At 38.0% G+C, this 23,610-nt stretch overlaps 1 protein-coding gene across 1 annotated transcript in view; it reads left to right on the forward strand.

Annotated features, from left to right (window-relative positions):
* Window positions 1–23,610, forward strand: part of LOC150079408 (bifunctional 3'-5' exonuclease/ATP-dependent helicase WRN-like) — a 307,463-nt gene that overhangs the window by 35,616 nt on the left and 248,237 nt on the right. The window contains exons 3-4 of the mRNA XM_090384034.1: window positions 1,572–1,689; window positions 23,273–23,342. Coding sequence (XP_090240160.1) covers window positions 1,572–1,689; window positions 23,273–23,342 — 188 coding nt within the window. The remainder of the gene's footprint in view (window positions 1–1,571; window positions 1,690–23,272; window positions 23,343–23,610) is intronic.

The following is a 23,610-nucleotide window of genomic DNA, read 5'->3' on the forward strand; positions in this document are numbered from 1 at the left end:
AGACTTCCACCATCTCTGATTCAGACACTGTATTCTAATCCTTACTCTTGTTCTGGTCGCTAACACTGTGCTTGAGCTGGTCACTGTCCGCAAAATGGGTTCCTCGGAGTGCATCCTTCAGCAAGCCAAAGAGGTGGTAGTCGGAACGTGCAGGATCTGGACTATGAGAGGGGTGAGGAAGAACAGTGCACTCCAGTTTTGCAGTGGCCTCCATCCTGTGCAGACTGATATGGGGTTGTACATTGCTTTGGAGGAGAAGAACTTCATTAAGGTTTTTGTCTGGTCGAATTCTATGGATGTGGGCTTTTAACCTTTTCAATGTTTCCACATATCGATCTGAGTTGATTGTGGTTCCATGCTCCAAGAAGTCCACAAGCAAGACCTCATCTTTGTCCCAAAACACTCTCACCATGATTTACCAACAGAGGACTGTCTTTCGAACAATTTATTGTGCTGTGAATTTTGATGGTGCCACCCCATTGATTGTCTCTTCGTTTCAGCATCATAATTGTGGACCCAGGTTTTGTCACCTGTGACTTTGCATGAAAGAAAAACTTCTCCTTTGCTCTCATAGTACTGGAGAAGTTCCATACAGATGAATTTCTGGGCTTCTTTGTGCTTGTGTGTCAGCATTCTAGGCTACAACAAGGTTTGCACCACCGGGTGCAAACCTTGTTGTAGCCTAGTTCCTTTATGATGGTTATCACAGCAGGTTTCCCTATACTTACTGCATTGCACAATTCATGTGTTGTGATGCAGTGGTCCTCTTTGATCTGGTGTCTGTTGTCATTGATGTTACTGGCCGGCCACTTTGGGGCTTGTCAACGATGTCACTTTTCCCACTCTTAAAAAGTGTTACCTAATGTCTAACTGTACTCACATCTACAGTATTGTCACCATAAACATTTTTGAGATGCGTATGGATTTCGATAGGCATCACTTCTTCCTTGGTAAGAAATTCAGTCACCATTCTTTGCTTGATACATATATCTGTAACATCCACCATTTTGAACTGTGTGCTGCACTCACAAGACTGATCACAGCACCACTCAGTATGGTGAAACTAGAGACCTCTAGTGACCACTCGGTGACAGGTGAAGTGATCTACAGTACCACATTTGAAAACAAAAAATTAGGAGGCATTACTTTCGTACCGGTCCTCATTTGTGTAATCTGCTATTTGTTCTGGGGTTTTTTTGGTGCAACTGTTTTCCATTTAAATAGCTGGATTGCTGATAATTTCTTTGTATGTCTGGATTGCTGATAATTTCTTTGCATGCTGATCAGCAAACAATAATTTAACCAAATCCAATTTCAGCTTTCTGGATTAATTTGTAACAAAGTGTTGTTAATTATATGAATTTTGAAAATATAAATTCCAAATAAAATTCTAGGTAAGATAAATTAGTAACTGCTTAACCAAGTTATTTCTTGTTATTAATTTTGAAAAGTCCTGTTTCAGAATTTTCTTTTAAATTTCTCACCTAGTTTAAGTGGAAGTGAGTCCTCTTTTCAAATAAGTTTTGTTAGTAACTTTTTTTTTATATATATATCTCTCCTTTAAAATTAAGGCTTGTGAGGAAGCAGAAAAAAGTTTCACTTCTTTAGGTGAAGATGAAGACTTCATGGATAACAAAAACTCAGAATTTGATAATAATCACCAGAAAAGCAATGAAGAAGTAGATTATGGTAAGCCTTAATTTTGATTCATTAAGTTTTTTTTTTTTTTTTTGCAACATTTTATTCCAGCATTATAAATCTTTCAATTTTGTAATACTGGTGTGCATTAATAATTTTTGTCTACAGGAATTAAAATTCCAAAAGGTGGACTTGAATAATTTTAGTAATAGTATTAGTAGTGGCAAATGATGCAAGGAAGCAAGCAAGCTTATAAAAGCATCAGTCCAAAAAAAAAAAAAAAAAAAAAAACTTCCCATTTCACCTGTCCATCCCCTTCAATAGTTTGTCTAGTTCTTCCTAAATTTATTCATGCTACCCTGTTCTGCAAGAACATTAGTTTATAGGGATGAGAGGAAAATTATTACAATAGACCCAAACAGTCCTAACATCTAAATAAATTGGCTGCATTTCAGATTTTCATGTTGAAATCTATCTTCTAGCCAGATTTTTGGTTTTGGATAAGTTTAACTCAACCATGGAAGACCATGCAAGAGGTACCAAGCTATGCAGCCAGAGAGATCTTGTTAATGCATAAGTTCCTGTATATCATTGACAGAACCCCACAAGCTCTTTTGGTAGCCTGTCTGCACTGCTCAGAGAACTTCATGTCAGATCTCTTTCATTCTCCACCACCTATATGATAAGGTGCCTCCGTAGCCAGGTGGGAAGGAACAGCAGTGCGTAGCACACGCTTCTTGATTAGACCGGGATTCAAACCCATCGCCACCAAATACGGAGGATGCGGAAAGGTCAGGGAATGACCACCGCATATCCCGGAGTAATATGGCCTTAGTTGCTAATGCTCCTAAAAACCAAATAAACAACAAACAACAACCTATATGATGACCACTTAAAAGATATGTTATTCTAGGATTACTGCTTCCCATATGCATTTTATTGCATTTACCAATGTTTAAATCCCAATTGCAACTTTTCAGCCCATTTGCTTTATCTAAGCCTTGCTGGAGTAGTATGCCTTGAATTCCTGTCATTAACTACCCTGATAACCTTTGTTATTTACAAACTTAGACAGTAGGCTTGACATGCTTTCATCAATATTCTTAATAAATACTGTAAACAGTAAAGGATCCAGAACTGAACTCCCTGAGTTGAGTGTTCCACAAAGAACATTAGTCCAAGAAGAGCAGTGGCTATTTATAACCACCCTTTGTCATTCGCTACTCAACCGTCCCTTTATTCATAGCAGTAACTTGCTCTTAATGCCACACTGTGCCAATTTGTACAGCAGTCTTATGTGTGAAAAGAAAGTTTCAAAAGTTTTACTGAAATCTAGATATATGATGTCAAAATTATTATTACCATCTTGTTGTACCTATTCAAATTGGTCAAACAGGATTTCCCCTCAACAAACCCATGCTGTGATTTCCATATACAGTAAACTCTTGCTAATCCAGTTACAGTTAATCCGGATTGAAATTTGATGAATTCTGTTCACAGTTGAGTACTTTGAAAAAGACATGGGATTTAGGAAGGCAGATGAATCACTCTGGCTGCTCACTGATTGACTGCGAGGAGGAGACGGAACATACATTACATTGTCTTGCGTGTTGTTCAGTACCGTTGTTGACTCTGACTCGGACAGATGTTATTACTTATATCGCTTCATTCGCATACTTTATATGTATACATGTACATAAGTTAATGTATTTTATATAATTATGGGTTCTAAAGAATTGAAAAGTAGAATAAAAAAAAAAAACGTTACTTTAACTATCATTAACAAGCTCAAAGTGATAGAACAACTTAAATGGTGTTGTGGGAAAAAAAATACTGAAGAATTTGGTATTGGCCAACAGGCTCTGTCAGATATTAAAAAATAAAAAGAATCTATAAAGGCATTTGCTTTAAAATTTGATGATAAAAGCAGAGTATCAAATAGACAGACATTAAAAAAGCCAAAAGAAGCATTGCTGGAAGAAGCTGCATTTAAGTGGATTGGTGATTATTGATCAACAATCAATGATCGTCACTTGATCATTGCTGCATCCACACCTGATAAATATATAAAAAGACAATATATTTATCCATCTATCAATGGATAAATGTATTATCTTTTTATAGTTTTTAAATAAAGGCTCTACAGTGATATATTTTTTTAATTTATTTTCATCAGCACTATAGGCGTCTCCGTAGCCAGGTGGAAAGGAGCAGCAGTGCGTAGCACACACACTTCTTGATTAGACTGGGGTTCGAGCCCGTCACCACCAAATATGGAGGATGCGGAAAGGTCAGAGAATGACCACTGCATATCCCGGAGCAATATGGCCTTAGTTGCTAATGCTCCTAAAAACCAAATAATAACAACATAACAACAACATCAGCACTACTGTGTCATTAAATTTTCCATTTATTTGTGTTCCAGGTTTTGTTTGTCTTTTAGGGTTATCTTTTGCTTCACTAATCTGGATTTATAGCTTAATCCAGATGACCTCTTCCCCCAATTAATCCAGATTAGCAAGGGTTTACTGTAATTCCATTCCTGTTGAAATGATCCTGCAATAATTCTTTAACCACTGATACCATATATATTTGTGAAACTTTTAACACTCTTAACTCACTGCACTAAGGATTGGTGGGAATTATCATGGTAGCCATGCAGAAAATGACCTTCATGCTCATCAATGTTCTCCCCAGAAAATTTTTTCAGGTGGGTGGCAACATGAAGTAGCCTGTTGGGGAAGTGTAATACTTCACAATATTATAAAATTTTCTGTTATTTATAAATGTGACTTAAGCAATCCAGAGCAAAAATTAATTGCATAATTTAACATTATATGCTCCCGTTGTATTGATATCGATTGCGTAGTATGTTCGAAAAATATTGATCAAGGTCAGTGAGCAGTATCATACGGTACTGCGAGAATCGCTTAAATTTTAGCCGAATGGTCAGTTAAATTCACCGAGCGGTGCACCCATTCGATAGGTCCTAGAGAGAACACTGCTTATATTTCAACCTAGTTTTTTGTTTTGAAAGAATTACTTCTTTCAAAACAAATGCCAACATGGTTACCCATGTTGGCATTTTTATGATCCTTTGATTTATAAGTGCCTAAAGTCTTTCACAATACTCTTGAATGGGTAACCAATTCTACATTTTTTTTCCAAGACACAATAGTTGTGAAATTATCATCTTGCAATAGCACTCTGATTTGTGGTCTATCAGAAACACCATTATGGAGTTTAGAGTGATTTATCGCAAGAAATTTTGAAATGATTTACCAAAAACAAGCTGTTTCAGTAGTCTTTTGTGTATTGGTGACAGTCACTTGGATAAATAAGTGACTCATTGATGACATTTTTGTGTTCAGGTGTAACATTAGTCCCTTTTTGTCATATCCTTCTAATCCAGAGACCAGCCTTTAGACCTGCTGTCCCATTTGCAAAAGGGAGGTTTTGCGTAACCCATTTTGTGAAAAACCAAGGTGTGTGGTTAAATTCTTCATTGTGTAGTACAGGTAGTTCTCGACTTTAAGAGTTGATTCATTCCTAGCGCATGCTCGTAAAGTGAAAACTCGTAAAGCGGGAATTTATTTCCCATAGACATAATGTTAAAAATAGGGGCTACGTTATCAACACTGAAATTAGTTAGCTAATTAGTTTGTTTAAGCAGTGATTTATTTATCCAAAGAAATGAAAACATAGCCTGTAAATCAAGCAAATTATAATAGAGAAATTATTTATGACTTACAAATGTTAAAGAATGTTTATTCTTCATCGTCGACTAAATGCACACTCATTGATCACTCATTATTGGCTCAGCACTCGGTGGTTTGTTGCATAAGGATTAGTCTTCTTCTGAAATGCTCCAAAGAGGCATTTGTTTCCAAGATAATCTTATCTTTTAATTATAAATTTCACGATTGCATATGCATAAGCATTTTTAAACGGCACACACAAATTGTAACTAACAAGATTCGCATGGAGTAAGAAGTTTATGAAGCTTTAAAAAAATAAGGAATGAAGAGAAGATTCTGAAAATTTATTTGTTTTTTATACGATTGAAGATTTCAGTAAAGGGAAACACATTTCACCATAATAACGTAAAAACCCACAGTATTCCAGTTATCAGTATTATAGCAAATGCAATAAGATCGAGTTTATTACTCGTTTATAATTAGATGCACTAACAGAAAAGCCCAATAAACCGGAAAGTGCAAATTGTTTTTATTGTTTTATGGTAGTGACCTCCAGAAACGTGCTTTAGAAAAATATCACAAAGGCATTCAAAATTGATTCTTATAATTAGCATTAGCATTAGTAGAGGCATACGACCGGGCTAGCCAGGTGGGTAAAGTGCCTGTCTGGCAGCCCAAAGGTCGCCAGTTCGAATCCTGCCTCGGGCTTGGATCAAAGTACTGCAAAAACCTTGGGAGGTGCACTATGGCCACAGAAGCCGATGCGCCAACAACTAGCAAAAAAAAAAAAAAAAAAAAATTAGAGGCATATGATGCAAGGAAGCAAGCTTATGCATCACCAGCCAAAAAAAAAACGCTCCCATTTCACCCCTCCATTCGTTCCAAGTACCTGTCCAGCTCAGCCTTAAATTTATTTAGGCTATCAACTTCCACAACAAATGATGGAAGTCTGTTCCACCGATCAACTGCTGCCTTTAGCCAGCAGGTGGTTGATCGGTGGAAGTCTGTTCCACCGATCAACTACCTGCTGGCTAAAGGCAAACTTCCGCACATCTATCCTACATCTGTCTTTCCTCAATTTGAATTTATGCCCTCTCAAATGATTATTCTGAGTAAGAGGAAGAATTCCATCAGCATTGAGCATGCTGAAACCATTCAAGGCTTTATACACCTCAATCAGATCACCTCGCAGGTGCCTAGTCTCCAGACACTGTAATTTGCAAAATTTAAGCCTTTCTTCGTAAGAGCAAACCTTTGTTCCATTCACTAATCTTGTTGCCCTTCTCTGTACTTGTTCCAACAGTTCTACATCCTTCTTAAAATGAGGCCTCCGGACCTGTATACAATACTTAGGGTGTGGCCTGACCATTGTCTTATACAAGGGGATAATCACCTCCTTATCCCCGCTAGAAAAATTCCTGTATATCATTGATAAGACACTATGAGCTACTCTTGCAGACCATCTGCACTGCTCAAAAAACTTCATATCTGCCTGCACAATTACCCCCAGGTCCTTTTCGTTCCCTACCACTGTCAGTGTATTACCACAGAGTTGATACATCACTCTGGGGTTGCTGCTTCCCATATGTATTACTTTACATTTGTCAATGTTAAACTTCATTTGCCACCTCTTAGCCCATCTGCTCAACTTTTCTTGATCCTGTTGCAGCAACGTACTGTCATTAGTGTCCTTAACAACCCTGCCAACCTTCGTATCGTCTGCAAACTTGGACATTAAGCTTGATATACCATCATTAATATCATTTATAAATACAGAAAACAACAACGGACCAAATACTGAACCCTGAGGGACTCCACTAATAACATTAGTCCATGATGGGCAGTGTCCATTGATTACTACTCTCTCTCTTCTCCCACCCAACCATCCCTTTATCCATAGCAGCAGTTTGCCTCCAGTGCCACACTGCTCCAATTTGTGCAGCAGTCATCCATGTGCAACAGTATCAAAAGCCTTTCTAAGATCCAAATATATGACATCAAAGTTATTCCCTGCATCCAGTTCATTGGATACTATGACGTGACCACATCATAGTATCCAATCAAATTGGTCAGGTAGGACTTCCGTTAAGAAAACCATGCTGTGTCCGAGCTATAACTGAAGTCTTGTCTAGATGATCCTGCAGTGCTTCTTTAACCAGTGCCTCCATTAATTTTCTAGGAACAGAAGTTAAACTAACAGTTCTATAATTATTTGTGTCGCCCTTTGATCCTCCTTTGTGAATTGGGGTCACATTTGCACATCTCCAGTCCATGGGTACTTCCCCTGAGTTCAAAGAAGCTCTCATAATTATGGCTAAGGGTTTGCTTACTTCCTTTGCTGCCTCCTTTAATATAACTGGATAGATCTCGTCCACCCTGGGTGCCTTTTTTATGTTTATCTTCAACAATTTCTCCTCCACTTTACTCTCAGTTATTACAAGATTATCTAGCTTACTGCCAGAGTTGAATGCACCTCTGGCATTCCCCTCCCTGAATAACTCCTCATGGGTGAATGTAGATGCAAAATACTCATTTAGATTGTTAGCCACCTGAGCAGGATCATCAACAGTTGAACCCTCAATATCCAGTGGACCAATCTGATTCATCCATTTCCTTCTAGAGTTTACATAGGTAAAGAACTGTTTGCTGTTTTTCTTTGCATCCTTTGCCAAAGATTTTTCATAATCTGCCTTTGCCTGCCTAATCTCCTTTGTGACTTGGTTACAGACCAGCTTATATCTATCATAGGCTTCCATGTCACCCATTAATTTTATATGTATCCCATACATTTTTCTTCTCTGCGACATGTCTCATTAGTTCATCTGACATCCATTAAGGCCTAATCCTCGAACAACATTTCTTAGTTGGTATGTAAAGTCTAGTAGCTTCCAAGATTAATTCTTTGAATGTTTCTCATTTTGAATTTCCTGTTGGTAACATCATCAGGTTGTCCCACCGTATAGAATTTAAATACTGTCTCAGACCTCCGTAGTCATCTTTACGAAAGCAAAAACCCTTTCCTTTACCCCTGATGGTAGTTACCTCTTTGAGTAAATCAGACTTCAGCACACTGTGTTCACTGCCACCTAGTGGTTCCTTTATCTGCAGATTCTTAATGCATGAAGAATCACTACTGATAATCAGATCAAGAGTGTTTCTCCCTCTAATTGCCTCCTGAACATGCTGATGTAGAAAACAATCGTCCAATAAATCCACAAAAGCCTTGCTAGTTGTGTGAGTGACTAACCCACAAATTCCAGTCAATATCTGGGAAATTAAAATCCCCCATTATAAGACTCTTGGATTAAGACGCTTCACTTACTTGGATTTTATGGTGCCTCCGTAGCCAGGTGGGCAGGAGCAGCAGTGCGTAGTACACGCTTCTTGATTAGACCGGGGTTTGAGCCCGTGCCCACCAAATATGGAGGATGCGGAAAGGTCACGGAATGGCCACCGCATATCTCCAGAGCAATATGGCCTTAGTTGCTAATGCTCGTAAAAACCAAAAACAACAACAACAACAACAGCTGCCCATTCCAATAGAAGCAGTGCAAGAATCACTTTCACCTCTGCCAGTGGCTACTGTTAATCTATTAGTCCTTGTATCCCCCCAAGCTAGCAGTTTTCTGACCCACCTAACACTTCCTCGATAGCATCATCAAATATTCGTGCACCCTTTCTATTTAATTGTATCCCGTCCCTATAGAAGCAGTCTCTCCTGTTAACAAGTACAGACTAGGCTGAAAAAAATTCTGCCCCTTGAGCCTTGCACAATCTTTCCAGGGTTGATTTGATCGACAAGGCTCTCATCATATACTCCCTCCTATCGTGTCTGGGCAGAATTGCAGACACTTTCAAATTCATCCCTAATTCACAGCTTTTTTTCAACAGTGACCGGTACTTATTATTATTATTATTATAATTAGCCATATGGTGCAAGGAAGCCTGAGGCTTTTGCTGCACCAGCCAAAAAAAAAAAAAAAATTGAGTTACCCCTGAGAGAGAGAGAGAGAGAGAACAAGAGTCAGAAATAGAAGGGAATCACCAAGAAAGAGAAGAATGATGATATCCAGCTCAGGACCCTGGGTGTGCCATACCCATACTCACCAGATGTGAGCCCACTTGTTAAGTAATTCTGCCGTTCTCCTACTCTTAATATCATTAGTGCCAACGTGTACAACAATATCACCCTTTGTGCCCTTAAAAAATGATATCTCTCTACAACGTCATCAACCTTTGCCCCTGGCAAACATACCCTGGTCCTGTTCCACCTATCCTTTTTACATAGCATGTTCCCTGTTTCCCTGACAATAGAGTCACCAACAACTACTAGTTCCTGTGGGACCAGCGCATTCTGCCTTGGGGGTTGCCGCAGTGTAGCACGATGATCAAGTGCAAGCTCTGGCGTTGTTGTGGGCAGCCGAGAGCTTGATGGTCCCCTCAATTTAGATCCTTCGAGGGCATCCACCCTGTCTTTCAAGCTCTCATAGAGGCCCATAAAAATGCTAAGTTGTTTCCTCATTTCCTCACACTCCTTACATCGCGTGCACACAAAGACATCCCCCTTTCATGGCAATATGTCCCCTACCTGATTGCTCCACAAACATCAAGCAAGCAGTGCATTTTAAAAGGCTGTGATTCAGAGGGCAATGGTTCCCCCCTCAGTTCTCCCCTGAGCCACAGCACTCCATTTAGCTTGTGCCTTTTGCTTTGCTGCTCTGGTCTGAGTCATGATTCCGATTCAATTTCAATAAAATTTCAATTTCAGTACAAAATTATAACCCTAAACTTGTATCCCAACGCAGTTGTAACACTATATATCTATACAGGTAACACCCGCTTAACGCTGATAATTCGTTCCGGAAAAACAGAGCGCTGAGTGAACCAGCGCTAAGGGAGCGCCCCATTCCCATAAGGTAACATATGTATTTGTAAGTTGCGGTTGGTGCCATAGGATATTTCCTTATCAATAATAAACGGTAGTGAAAAGATGCACAAATGTTGGTCAAAATATTTAATATTCAAATATTTGTACATATAAAATATTCTGCATTACATACGTATATAATTATGTGGTAACTACTTACGTATCAAAATTAAACTTAAAATTCCAATTAAAATCATGAATTTAATTGATCTAAATTGATTTAATTTAATTGATGAATTTAATCATGAAAAATGTGTCGATTTTGGGTTGAACTTTCGCCCTCTTCCAAATAAACTAAAAGGGGTATTAATTTTAAATCCCCAGTAGCGTTACCACCCAACAATAAAGTCAACCGATCCTTCCCCGCTTTGAAACCTGGCATGTTTTTTTTTTCTTTCAATATGAAACTTCTTTTAGTTATTCGATGAAGTCCTGCTTCATCTATGTTAAAAACGTGTTGAGAAGTATAAAACATAATACCCCTCTTCAATAATTTTAACAAGTTCTTTTTTGAAAATTTCGGCTCCTTCATCTGCACTTTGCGGCTTCTCCCTGGATTTTAAATCTATTCAACCAGCCCTTACCAGTTTTAAATGGTTCCACATTTTTTTTTTTTTTTTAGGTGAGTTTTCTTCAGATCATCATATTGGCTAATCTCTCTCTCTCTCTCTCTCTCTCTCTCTCTCTCTCTCTCTCTTATAATATTTAACTTAACTGAATTCTGCATTGGATATTATCTTCAATAAAATTAGTCAAAGTCTTTCCATTTCAATCTTAATAGTCTGCCTAGCCCTAGTTGCTTCCAGTGGAACAGCTGTCTTTCCCGCTGCTAAAATTAATTCTTTATTTTTTTATAATTGTTCTTACAGTTAAACTTGCAAGTCCTAAATTATGGCACACATCTGCTTATCTTTGACCGGAATCGATTTGCTTCAAAACGTCTAATTTAATTTTCAAATTCAGTCTTTTTCTTACATTTATGGTCTTCGTAATGCGCCCAGACATTGTTGCTTTTTCATTCTTATCAGCCATTATTAACTCTTCAAAAATGTAACTGCGTTGGTTGTATTAATTACGATACAATGTTCAAGTAAACTGTCCGTTATGCACGATGTCTAATACTATACTGAGTGATTACTAGACTTCGGATAAATGCATATAATGCAAATATTACAAGCAATATACTTGATCATTTTTTAAAATGTTGATCTCGGAACTACGTAACAAGTCACTGTACAGCAATTAATTTAGCGTTCGAGAAAATTTCACTGAACGTGGGAAAATTTCTCAAATCAGCGTGGAAACGTTTTAATGTTGTTTTGGTATTCATTTTCAAGCTATCGACTCCATCAAATGAAACGATTTCGTTAAATATGCCAAAGATGCAATCTGTAAAAGAGCATTCTAGTGATCTGTGACAGCGTTATAGTCAGATAGGGATTATAATATAAGAACCGCGTTATAGCGAATCAGCGTAAAGTGAACCGCGTTATAACAGGGGCCTGCTGTATATATTTTTTAAGTGTCAAGTATTATCTTCGAGTTTCTTTATATAAGTTCTGTATCAAGTTATGTATTAATTAATTGTTACATTCGTAAAATCTAAGTCGTTATATGTATTTAATTAAAAGTACAATTAATTAACAATGAAGTTCAGCAAGATTAATAAATTTTACTGATTAATTGATAATATTATATACTATACTATACCAAGCTAATGGTATCTAGTTCGGGATATAACGTATCATATAACATTGGCGACAAGTTACGAACGGTAAATCTACGGACACTTAAATATTAATTAACCTCCAAAATCTCGCTGTCTCAATTCAGAATAAATCAAGGATCTTGCCTAGGTCTATAAGCTACTTACAGAAAATAATTTAATATAACAATTGGTGAATAAAGCGGCTAACTAAAGCTAAAAAACGTCCGGTTTACCGGCTCTGCAAAATTTGTAAAACATGTGGATTGGATACCCTTACCGATACTAAGTAATAACCTACAAAATCTCTATCTACATTAAAATTTAAACTAAGTATCATAACTAGGAATATAGAGCTACTCTAGAAAATAAGTTAATATGCCAATTCAAGCCAATTTAAGTTAATAAAACAGAAAAAACTTCTCTATGTTCCTCAGTCGTAAAAACTTTGCCTGCATAATGGAACATATGATAACGATGAAAGTGTAGTGCATTTTAATGATGTGAATTGGTAACTAATACAGTTTACGGACCATGCTCACGACCTTTCATATGGCCTTAAGGTCACGCTCGTGACCTTAAAAATGAAATTTTAGAGAGATAAATAGCTTAGTTATACAGCGAAAATTTCAACTTCCGAGATCTTGAAACGAATTACCAAAAAACAATGTGTTAATGGGTTCACATTACGATATTTTCACAATACGATGGTGTCTCTGGAACTGATTAATATAGTAAAGCAGGGTACACACTATTGTATAGCCACACACATGGTTTGGATGCGGTATTTATAAATGTTTAACATTCATTTTTTGCAATTAATTTTCATATTTTCGATTTTGTTGATACTTGGGGAAAAAAAACTCGTAAACCCGAAAACTCATAAAGCAAGAACTGCCTGTACTCTTAAGCTCATCATTGAACTGTCAGTGAAGAATATCTATTCCAACAGATCACAAGTAATACCCAGTGCAAAGTTATATTAATTAAAATGTTAATAACATGTATTAATGATAAATTTACAATTGAAATACCTATAATTTTTTTATTAATAGAAAATACAGTTTGAAATGTGTTAGTACGGGCAAAATGTTGCAAAGTAGCGATCTTATGTAGTACTAGCCAAAAAAATAAGTAAAATTAAAAAAAATCAAATTTCAAAATAGTGGAAATTAGTTCTTTAGCACTGGGAAATGTAGCATAGAAAACTTCTTTTAACAATTTAAATGAACTTTAATATAATTGAACAAATAAATAAAATACAAATGTAGCAAAATAGAGCTGATAAAATAAATGAGAATTAAATAGTAAAAAAAAACTGTTAAAATCAGTAAAGGTATTGAAATTTAGTAAATATCTTTTGAGATAAGGTGGCTGTTTTTTTATTTTATTTTTTTCCCTTTTTCATGTCAAGCTCAAGAAGTGTTAAAATACTGTAATTTAATACTATTATTGATTTTATCGGTTTTGTTTTGCTAAATTTGTATTTTAAATAAGAAAGGTTTAATAAAGACACCTTTTTGTGAAATATTTTAATTTATTGGTCTACAAATGACAGTTGATACAATTAGATGCCGGACAATTAATGTGACATTAACTAAATAAAATTTGCGATGTTTTGGATTTCAATATTGGAATCTGTGTTCAGGCCTGGATTTTTAGGTTTGGGAGGAGTTCTAAAACTTCACCTCAGGAGAGAAAACTATACCATTGGATCAAACTGTATTAATGTGGTACATTCTTCTCTCCCCCCCCAGTGGTATCTGGATTAAACTGTATCAGTATGATACAGTTTAGTCTTCTTTACAATCCCTCCCAAAGTCCAGGCTTCAAGATGGATTTGGATTTTGAAATCCAAAGCATAGCCAATTTTATTTAGTTATTGGGGTATACATTAGCATGTTAGAGAGGCAACTAGAGGGAGTAATACTCTTGATCTGATTATCAGTAGTGATTCTTCATGCATTAAGAATCTGCAGATAAAGGAACCACTAGGTGGCAGTGATCACAGTGCTGAAGTGGGATTTACTCAAAGAGGTAACTACCATCAGAGGTAAAGGGAAGGGTTTTTGCTTTCGTAAAGATGACTAAGGAGGTCTGAGACTATTTAAATTCTATACAGCGGGACAACCTGATGATGTTACCAACAGCAAATTCAAAATGAGAAGCATTCAAAGAATTAATCTTGGAAGCTACTAGGCTTTACATACCAACTAAGACATGTTCAAGGTTTAGGCCTAATGGATGTCAGATGAACTAATGAGACATGTGGCACAGAAGAAAAATGCATGGGATACATATAAAATTAATGGGTGATATGGAAGCCTATGATAGATATAAGCTGGTCTGTAACCAATTCACAAAGGAGATTAGACAGGCAAAGGCAGATTATGAGAAATCTTTGGCAAAGGATGCAAAGAAAAACAGCAAACAGTTCTTTACCTATGTAAACTCTAGAATCAATGAAAACTGAAACGGATGAATCAGATTGGTCCACTGGATATTGATGGTTCAACTGTTCATGATCCTGCTCAGGTGGCTAACAAACTAAATGAGTATTTTGCATCTACATTCACCCATGAGGAGTTATTCAGGGAGGCGAATGCCAGAGGTGAATTAAACTCTGGCAGTGAGCCAGATGATTTTGTAATAACTGAGAGGAAAGTGGAGGAGAAATTGTTGAAGATAAACATAAAAAAGGCATCCGGGGTGGATGGGATCTATCCAGTTATATTAAAGGAGGCAGCAAAGGAAGTAAGCAAACCCTTAGCCATAATTATGAGAGCTTCCTTGGACTCAGGGGGAGGTACCCATGGACTGGAGATGTGCAAATGTGACCCCAATTCACAAAGAAGGATCAAAGGCCGACACAAGTAATTAATTATAGACTTGTTAGTTTAACTTCTGTTCCAGGGAAATTAATGGAGGCACTGGTTAAAGAAGAACTGCAGGACCATCTAGACAAGACTTCATTTATAGCTCGGACACAGCATGGTTTTGTTAAGCGGAAGTCTTGTCTGACCAATTTCATTGGATTCTGTGATGTGGGCACAAAGGAACTGGATGCAGGGAATAACTCTGATATCATATATTTGGATTTTAGAAAGCCTTTTGATACTGGTGCACATGGATGACTGCTGCACAAATTGGAGCAGTGTGGCATTGGAGGCAAATTGCTGCTATGGATAAGGGGAATGTTGAGTGGGAGAAGACAGAGTGGTAATCAATGAACACTGCTCTTCGTGGACTAATATTATTAGTGGAGTCTCTCAGGGTTCAGTGTTGGGTTCTTGTTGTTTTCTGTATTTATAAATGATATTGATGATGGTATATCAGATTTAATGTCCAAATTTGCAGATGATAAGAAGGTTGGCAGGGTTATTAAGGACACTAATGACAGTACACTGCTGCAGTACGATCTAGAAAAGTTAAGCTGATTGGGCTGAGAGGTGGCAAATGAAGTTTAACATTGAAAAATGTAAAGGAAACAGTAACCCCAGAGTAAAACATATGGGAAGCAGTAACCCCAGAGTAAGGTATCAACTCTGTGGTACTACACTGACAGTGGTAGAGAATGAAAAGGACCTGGGGGTAATTGTGCAGGCAGATATGAAGTTTTCTGAGCAGTGGAGACGGTCTGCAAGAGTAGCTCATAGTGTCTTGTCAATGACATACAGGAATATTTCTAGCAGGGATAAGGAGGCAATTATCCCCTTGTATAAGGCAATGGTCAGGCCACACCTTGAGTAATCTATACAGGTCTGTAGGCCTTGTTTTAAAAGGATATAGAGCTGTTTGAATGAGTACAGAGAAGGGCAACAAGAATAGTGAATGGAACGAAGGGTTTCTCTTACGAAGAAAGGCTTAAGTTTTGCAGATTACAGTGTCTGGAGACTAGGCACATGCGAGGTGATCTGATTGAGGTGTATAAAGCCTTGAATGATTTGAGCATGCTCAGTGCTGATGGGATTCTTCCTCTTGCTCAGAATAATCAACTGAGAGGGCATAAATTCAAATTGAGGAAAGACAGATGTAGGATAGATGTGCGGAAGTTTGCCTTTAGTCAGCAGGTAGTTGATCAGTGGAACAGTCTTCCATCCTTTGTTGTGGAAGTTGATAGCCTAAATAAATTTAAGACTGAGCTGGACAGGTACTTGGAACGAACGGAGGGGTGAAATTTGAGTTTTTTTTTTTTTTTTTTGGCTGATGCTGCATAAGCTTGCTTTCTTGCATCGTATGACTCTACTAATTCTAATAATTGTACAACAACGGGGCCCAACACCGAAACCTGGGGAATCCTCTAATAACATTAGTCCACGAAGGGCAGTGTCCATTGATTACCACGCTCTGTCTTCTCCCTCTCAGCCATCCCTTTATCCATAGCTGGAACTTGTCCTTATTGCAATTTTTTTTTTTTTTTTTTTGTATTTTGTGTTTTTTTTTTAGGAGCATTAGCAACTAAGGCCATATTGCTCCGGGGATATGCAGTCATCATTCTCTGACCTTTCCACATATTCTGTATTTTTTGGTCATCTGCTCGAACCCCGGTGTAATCAAGAAGTGTGTGCTACGCACTGCTGCTCCTACCCACCTCGCTACGTAGGCGCCTCTCCTTATTGCCATACTGCCAATTAAGAAATATTGTTAAAGGTTTAGGCCTAAATGGTTATCAAATGAACTAATGAGACTCGTGACAGAAAAGAAAAATGAATGGGATGCATATAAATTATCAAGCGACTCAGAAGCCTATGGCAGATATAAGCTAGTCTGTAATCAGGTCACAAAGGAGGTTAGGCAAATTACGAGAAATCCTTGGCAAAAGATGCTAAGAAAAACTGCAAGGATTTCTTTACGTATATAAACTCTAAAAGGAAGGGGATGAATCTGATTGGCCCACTTGACATTGATGGTTCGACTGTTGATGATCCTGCTCAGATAGCAAACAAACTGAATGAATATTTTGCATCTACATTCACACATGAGGAATTATTAAGGTTTGAAAATGGCAGAAGGTTATCAAATTGTAGCAGGGTACTTAATGATTTTGTAATAACTGAGAGCAAAATGGAGGAGAAATTGTTAAAGTTAAACAAAAGAAAGGCACCTGGGGTAGATGGGATCCATCCAGTTATATTAAAGGAGGCGGCAAAGCAACTAAGCAAACCCTTAGCCATAATTATGAGAGCATCCTTGGATTCAGGGGAGGTTCCCACGGACTGGAGATGTGCAAAGGTATCCCCAATTCACAAAGGGGGATTGAAGGGTGACACGAGTAATTACAGACCAGTTAGTTTAACTTCTGTTCCGGGTAAAATAATGGAGTCACTGGTTAATGATGCATTGCAAGATCATCTAGACAAGACTGCAGCAATAATTCAGACACAACATGGGTTTGTTAAGGGAAAGTCTTGTCTGACAAATTTGATAGGATATTATGATGTGGTTACAAAGGAACTGGATGCAAAAAATAATTTTGATATCATATATTTGGATTTCAGGAAAGCTTTTGACACTGTTGCGCATGGAAGACTATTGTACAAGTTGGAGCAGAATGGTATTAAGGGTAAGTTGCTACAATGGATAAAAGGATGGTTAAGTGGGTGAAAACAGAAGGTGGTAATCAATGGGTGCTGCTCTTCGTGGACTAATGTTATTAGTGGAGTCCCACAGGGTTCGGTGTTGGGCCAACTGTTTTCTATATTTATCAATGATATTGATGAAGGTATATCAGGCTTAGTGTCAAAGTTTGCAGATGATACCAAAGTTGGCAGGGTTGTTAATGACAGTAATGGCAGTGTGCTACTTCCACAGGATCTAGATAATTTGGGCAGATGGTCTAAGAAGTGGCAACTGAAGTTTAACCTTGACAAATACAAAGTACTGCATATGGATAGAAGTAACCCGAGAGAAAAGTACCAAATGTGTGGTACTACACTTAAGTTGGTAAAAAATGAAAAAGACCTGGGAGTAATTGTGCAGTCAGATATGAAGGTTTCTGAGCAATGCAGACAGGCTGCCAGGGCAGGTTATGGGGTTTTGTCAATGATATATATAGGAATTTTGCTAGCAGGGAGAAGGAGGTGATTGTCCCTCTGTATAAGGCAATGGTCAGGCCACGCCTTGAGTACTGCGTACAGGTCTGGAGGCCTCATTTTAGGAAGGATGTAGATTTGCTTGAGCGTGTACAGAGAAGGGCAACAAGATTGGTGAGGGGAATGAAGGGATCCTCTTACCAAGAGAGGCTTAAGTTCTGCAAATTGCAGTGGCTGGAGACTAGGCACCTGCGGAGTGATCTGATTGAGGTGTATAAGGCCTTGAATGGGTTGAGCACGTTGAATTCTGATGGGATCCTTCCACATGTTCAGATTACGAACCTAAGTGGGCATAAATTCAAATTAAGAAAAGACATATAGAATAGTGCGCGGAAATTTGCCTTTAGCCAGCGGGTGGTTAATTGCTGGAACAAACTTCGATCTGTCGTTGTGGAAGTTGATAGGGTAAATAAATTTAAGGAGGAACTGGACAGGCATTTGGAGGGAATGGTGTGATTTTATTTTATTTTTTTATTTTTTGGCTGATGCTGCATAAGCTCATACACTTGCTTTCTTGCATCACATGCCACTACTACTACTACTGCTTCAATTTGTACAGCAGTCTTCCATGTGCAACTGTATTAAAAGCTTTCCTGAAATCCAAGTATCAGAATTATTTTTTGCATCCAGTTCCTTTGTAACCACATCACTGTATCTAATCAAATTGGTAATCGAAATCACTGCTATATGAAAAGAGCACGAATTTAGATAGCAGCAATATGAAAATTAGAGAAGAAATGGAAGAATATATATTGTGGATTAAGAAGTTAAACATAAGAAAGGCACCTGGGGTGGACGGGATCTATCCAGTTATATTAAAAGGGGCAGCAAAGGAAGTAAGCAAACCCTTACCATAATTATGAGTCATTAAGACTTCCCTTAATAAAACTATGCTGTGTCTTGTCTAACTGTAGTCTTGTTTAGATGATCCTGCAATGCTTCTTTAGCCAGTGACCCCATTATTTTTCCTGAAACAGAAGTTAACCTCACAGGTGTATAATTGGTTGTGTCACCCTTTGATTCCCCTTTTGTGAATTGGGGATACATTTGCACTTCTCTGGTCCTTGGTGACCTCCCCTGAATCCAAGGATGTTCTCATAATTATGGTAAGGGTTTGCTTACTTCCTTTGCTGCCTCCTTTAATATAACTGGATAGATCCCGTCCACCCCAGGTGCCTTTCTTATGTTTAAGTCGAATAATTTCTCCTCCACTTTGCTCTCAGTTATTACAAAATCATTTAGCTTCCTATTAGAGTTTGATAAACGTCTGGGCTCCACTTCCCTAGAGAATTCCTCATGTGTGAACATAGATTCAAAATACTCATTCGATTTGTCAACTACCTGAGCAGGTTCATCAACAGTCAAACCGTTGATATGAAGTCAACCAATTTGATTCATCCACTTCTTTCTAGAGTTTACACAAGTAAAGAAGTCTTTGCTGTTTTTCTTTGCATCGTTTGCCAATGATTTCTCGTAATCTCCCTTGGTATGCCTAACCTCCTTTGTGACTTGTTTACAGATTAGCTTATATCTAACATAGGGTTCTTTGTCGCCTGATAATTTATGTGCATCTCATCCATTTTTATTCTCTGCCACAAATCTCATTAGTTCATCTTACATCCATTTAGGTCTAAGCCTTGAACAGTATTTCTTAGTTCATAGGAAAAGCCTAGTTGATTCCAACATTAATTCTTTGAATGCTTCCCATTTAGAATTTGCTGTTGGTAACATCATCAGTTGGTCCCACTGTATAGAATTTAAAAACTGTCTACGACCACCATAGTCACCTTTATGAGAGCAAAAACCCTTCACTTTACCCCTGATGGTAGTTACATCTATAAGTAAATCCCACATCAATACCCTGTGATCATTGCTGATAATCAAATCATGAGTATTACTTCCTCTGTTTGCCTCACGAACATGCTGCTGTAGAAAACAATCATCCAATAATCCAAAAAAGCCTTGCTAGTGTTGTGAGTGACCAATCCACAAGTTTCAGTCAATATCTGGGAAGTTAAAATCCCCCATTATAAGACATTCTGATTTACTGGCCCACTCTATTTCTCTGTACAGTTGTCCTTTGTACTCATTAGAGTCGTTTGGCCTGTAACATACTCCTCCTTTCATTTTCGCTTTCCCAGTGCTTATGTCACACCAAACCGACTCAACATTGCACTGTCTCCCCATGTCAACTGGATGCACTGCCTTAGGTTTTGTGTTTCTTAACTAATAGCATAACCCATCTTCCCTATCCTGTTTATCCTTTTTATACACATTATACTCCCCAAATTCTGATTATGTATTTCTTATATCTGTGTGACACCATGTCTGTGATATCCCAACAATATTGGCCTTTGATGTCTTGACTAGCACTTCAAATTCTTCAGATTTATTTACTATACTCATAGCATTGGTGTACATGCAAGTATACGTGCACGTGTTCTTACTCTTAGTTACCCTAACACAGTCCATGCTTTGCAGGCTTCTTCTCATTCCAGTAGAAGCAGTGCAAGAATCACCCATGCTTGTGGCTACTCTTAATCTGTTATTCTGTGAATGCCCCTCAAGCTAGCACTTTCCGGTCCATGTAACATTGCCTCGAGTTTCCTTGAATTTATTGAAACTACTCACTTCCACTACAACAGGTAGAAGTTTGTTCCAGCAATTAACCACCTGCTGGCCGCAGGTGTGCCAAGCCATTTTAGTACCTGAGGCAAGAATAAAAAATTGCACCCTATTGTTAATCATGGCAACATCGGCAATTATTTAATCATTCTTTTGAAGCCCCCCTTTCAGCTTTTAATTTGTGGCAAGAGCCTCTTTTGCCTAACTCTTGGCACAGCTCTGGCTGGCTGAGTTGTTAGAAGCAGAGAAAAAATTAAAAGTTTGCAAGCTGAGTAATAGAGTAGGATGAGAGGCAAAAAATATGAATTAAAAAAATTGGATCGTGTTGGTAAAGGGTTATGAGAGAAGTGATCTATAAGAAATAAAAAAATAGAAACAATGTTACCAGTTTGAAAATCATATCATACAGTGTTGGGGTGTTGTTGACTTAGCTCAGATAATACGAGATGACCAATCTTTTTACTGCTATGGTAAAAGGATTGTCACTTTCATGCAGATCTCATGTGATTAGTCATGTGATTTAGCTTAAATTAGCATATGAGAGCTAACACAAGTTCATCACTAATTGTGATTGACAATCAGGCACCTGCCATTATAGTTGCATGTTCAAAAAGAGGGCTGTCTGCTTGCAAATGTTGATGCTCTTACTGTGAATTGGAGGCAGGGGCAGAAACTGATAATCTAAAGTAAATTGCCTTTAGAACACTTTGAATCTCTCACAAAAGTGATACATTTATATATATCAGGTGAAAATAACAGGAAAACCAAACGACATGAAAATTAAGGTTTGAGGTGTCAAGTTCACCAATCATAATAAAAGTAGCAGTGAAAAGCTGGCTATAATTCCTATTGTAAGATTGATGGAAAAGGAACAAAAAAAATGTGATACACTTTCAAGAATTGATAATTTTGCTATGTTTTAGTATTAAACATAAATAACAATAAAAAAAAAAAAAAAAAAGCCAAACTTTATCTAAGCAAGGGTCCAGGATCTCGAATTTACTGAAGCAGTTGGCTCATGGTGCTTTCTATGTACTGCTGCTGCCGGTATTGCTAATGATATGCTTGTTTTCCCTTATTTGTTACTTTCTCTCATCTCACTTACGTGTATGTGATTTCCATCTGGCAAACTGCTTGGGCTGCCAACCTGCTGGGTAGAACCACCCATAATTACCTGCCTACAGTACAGGAACACTCCAAACAGCTTAAAAAATGGTCCATACCAAGTCTATTTTTGACTTTCTTACTAACCAGACATGGAAGCCTGAACGCCAAACTCCACATATTGGGGCTAGCACAAACCCCTGACAGCATCTGTGGAATGCCGGATACAGCCCACCACATTACCATTACCTGTCCAATCTACCAGGACTTGCGAATACCTCTTCAAATTCTCACGGAGGTATGTGCAAAGGAACAGGCACTGCTCAAAGAAACAAAGGAAAATTTTGTAGCTTTCAATGACTTCACGGAATGTGTTTTTAAGTGACAACGCATAATGGCACACCCGAACCAGGACCCTACCCAGACATGACCTGCCTGCGGGTTCCACCTATATCTTAGCAGAATTCCAAACAGAATGAACCCACAGATAATGACAACCAAACTCTGAAGACACTCCAGATCATGACTGCTGATCCCATTTTGGGGTGTGCCTACATAAGCTGACTCAGCCAAGCTGAGTGGGAATCAGGCCTCATCCTAGTAGGTGCTCTACCAGGAATCCACTTGCTAACCTGTTGAGGGTAGGATTTCTTCTGAAATATTCTTTTTTCTGGCTTTCACAACTTCTCTGTTCCTGTTCCGGGGTGGGGGGAAGCTTCTTACTTTCATCCCTTCTCTGACTCTTTCCCCACCCAAACTGTCATCTCAAACTTCTCCCACTATCCATCCTCTCATTTTAACACCACTTGGCACCCACAGATACTCTCTGTGGATGCCAATAAGAGCCACTGATAGTAGAAACAAGAGTGCCTTCATTTGGCTGGGGATTTGGGAGTCAAGGGACGCCTGACCAGGTGTTGGGTAACCCCCGGCTGCTAAATGCCTCTTGTCGGCCTACAAAACAACACTTCCAAACATTACACTTTCACAAACTTACACAACCATGCACGGCGGACTTGGGCTTAGCCCAGTGCAGAAGAACCAGAGGCATATGAGGGAAAACCCTGAAGACTGCCTCATGAAAACTCAGACACATTTGACATTTACCTTTATGAAACTTTTATATTTGGTTGGTGTAGGAAAATAGAGGTAAGGTAATAAAACTTTTATTTATAATTTGCAGTTAAAAGAAGACAATATGCTTGCTTGGCGGTGTAATGTTTCTATTTCGTGAAGCTAACAAATACTGTTGGTTTCGGTCTGCTGTGTCTGCATTGCACTATTGCTGTAGCTGACTGAGCAAAAATGCTGGTGAGCAGTATGCTACTTGCCACTAATGTGTAGTCCTCTCTCTCTGCACAGTCTTCAAAATAAAGCTCCCTGTTAGGATAATCTGAACAGCATTACATCTATTTTTTTTTGAATAAATATAGTTTTCTAATTTGCTTTCTAAATTGTTTCTTCTTTTTTCCTTCTTTTTAAGATTGTTTACCACCTACTGAGGATCATTTGAAAGTTCTTCGTCAGTACTTTGGGCATGCATCTTTCAGGCCGTAAGTAATAAACTCGTCAAGTGATAGTAAATTAATATTGCATATTAAATTTGTTTCTGTGCATGTGTATTTCTACTGCTTTTATCTTTATATTTAACCTCGAGCAGCTGTCTATGTGAAAAAAAAAAAGAGTTACTAAATAAATAATGGGTCAAAGTAATGCTTGCATGCAGCTCAGGAGTTCTTGTTTGTTAATGCAACAGCTGATATTGGCAAGTGTGTCAAGGACAGTGATATTTGAAATGACTAGGAAGCTAATTCTAGGGAA

This window comes from Mastigoproctus giganteus, chromosome 10, assembly GCF_048544385.1.
Source record: "Mastigoproctus giganteus isolate SK-2022 chromosome 10, ASM4854438v1, whole genome shotgun sequence".
NCBI lineage: Eukaryota > Metazoa > Arthropoda > Arachnida > Uropygi > Thelyphonidae > Mastigoproctus > Mastigoproctus giganteus.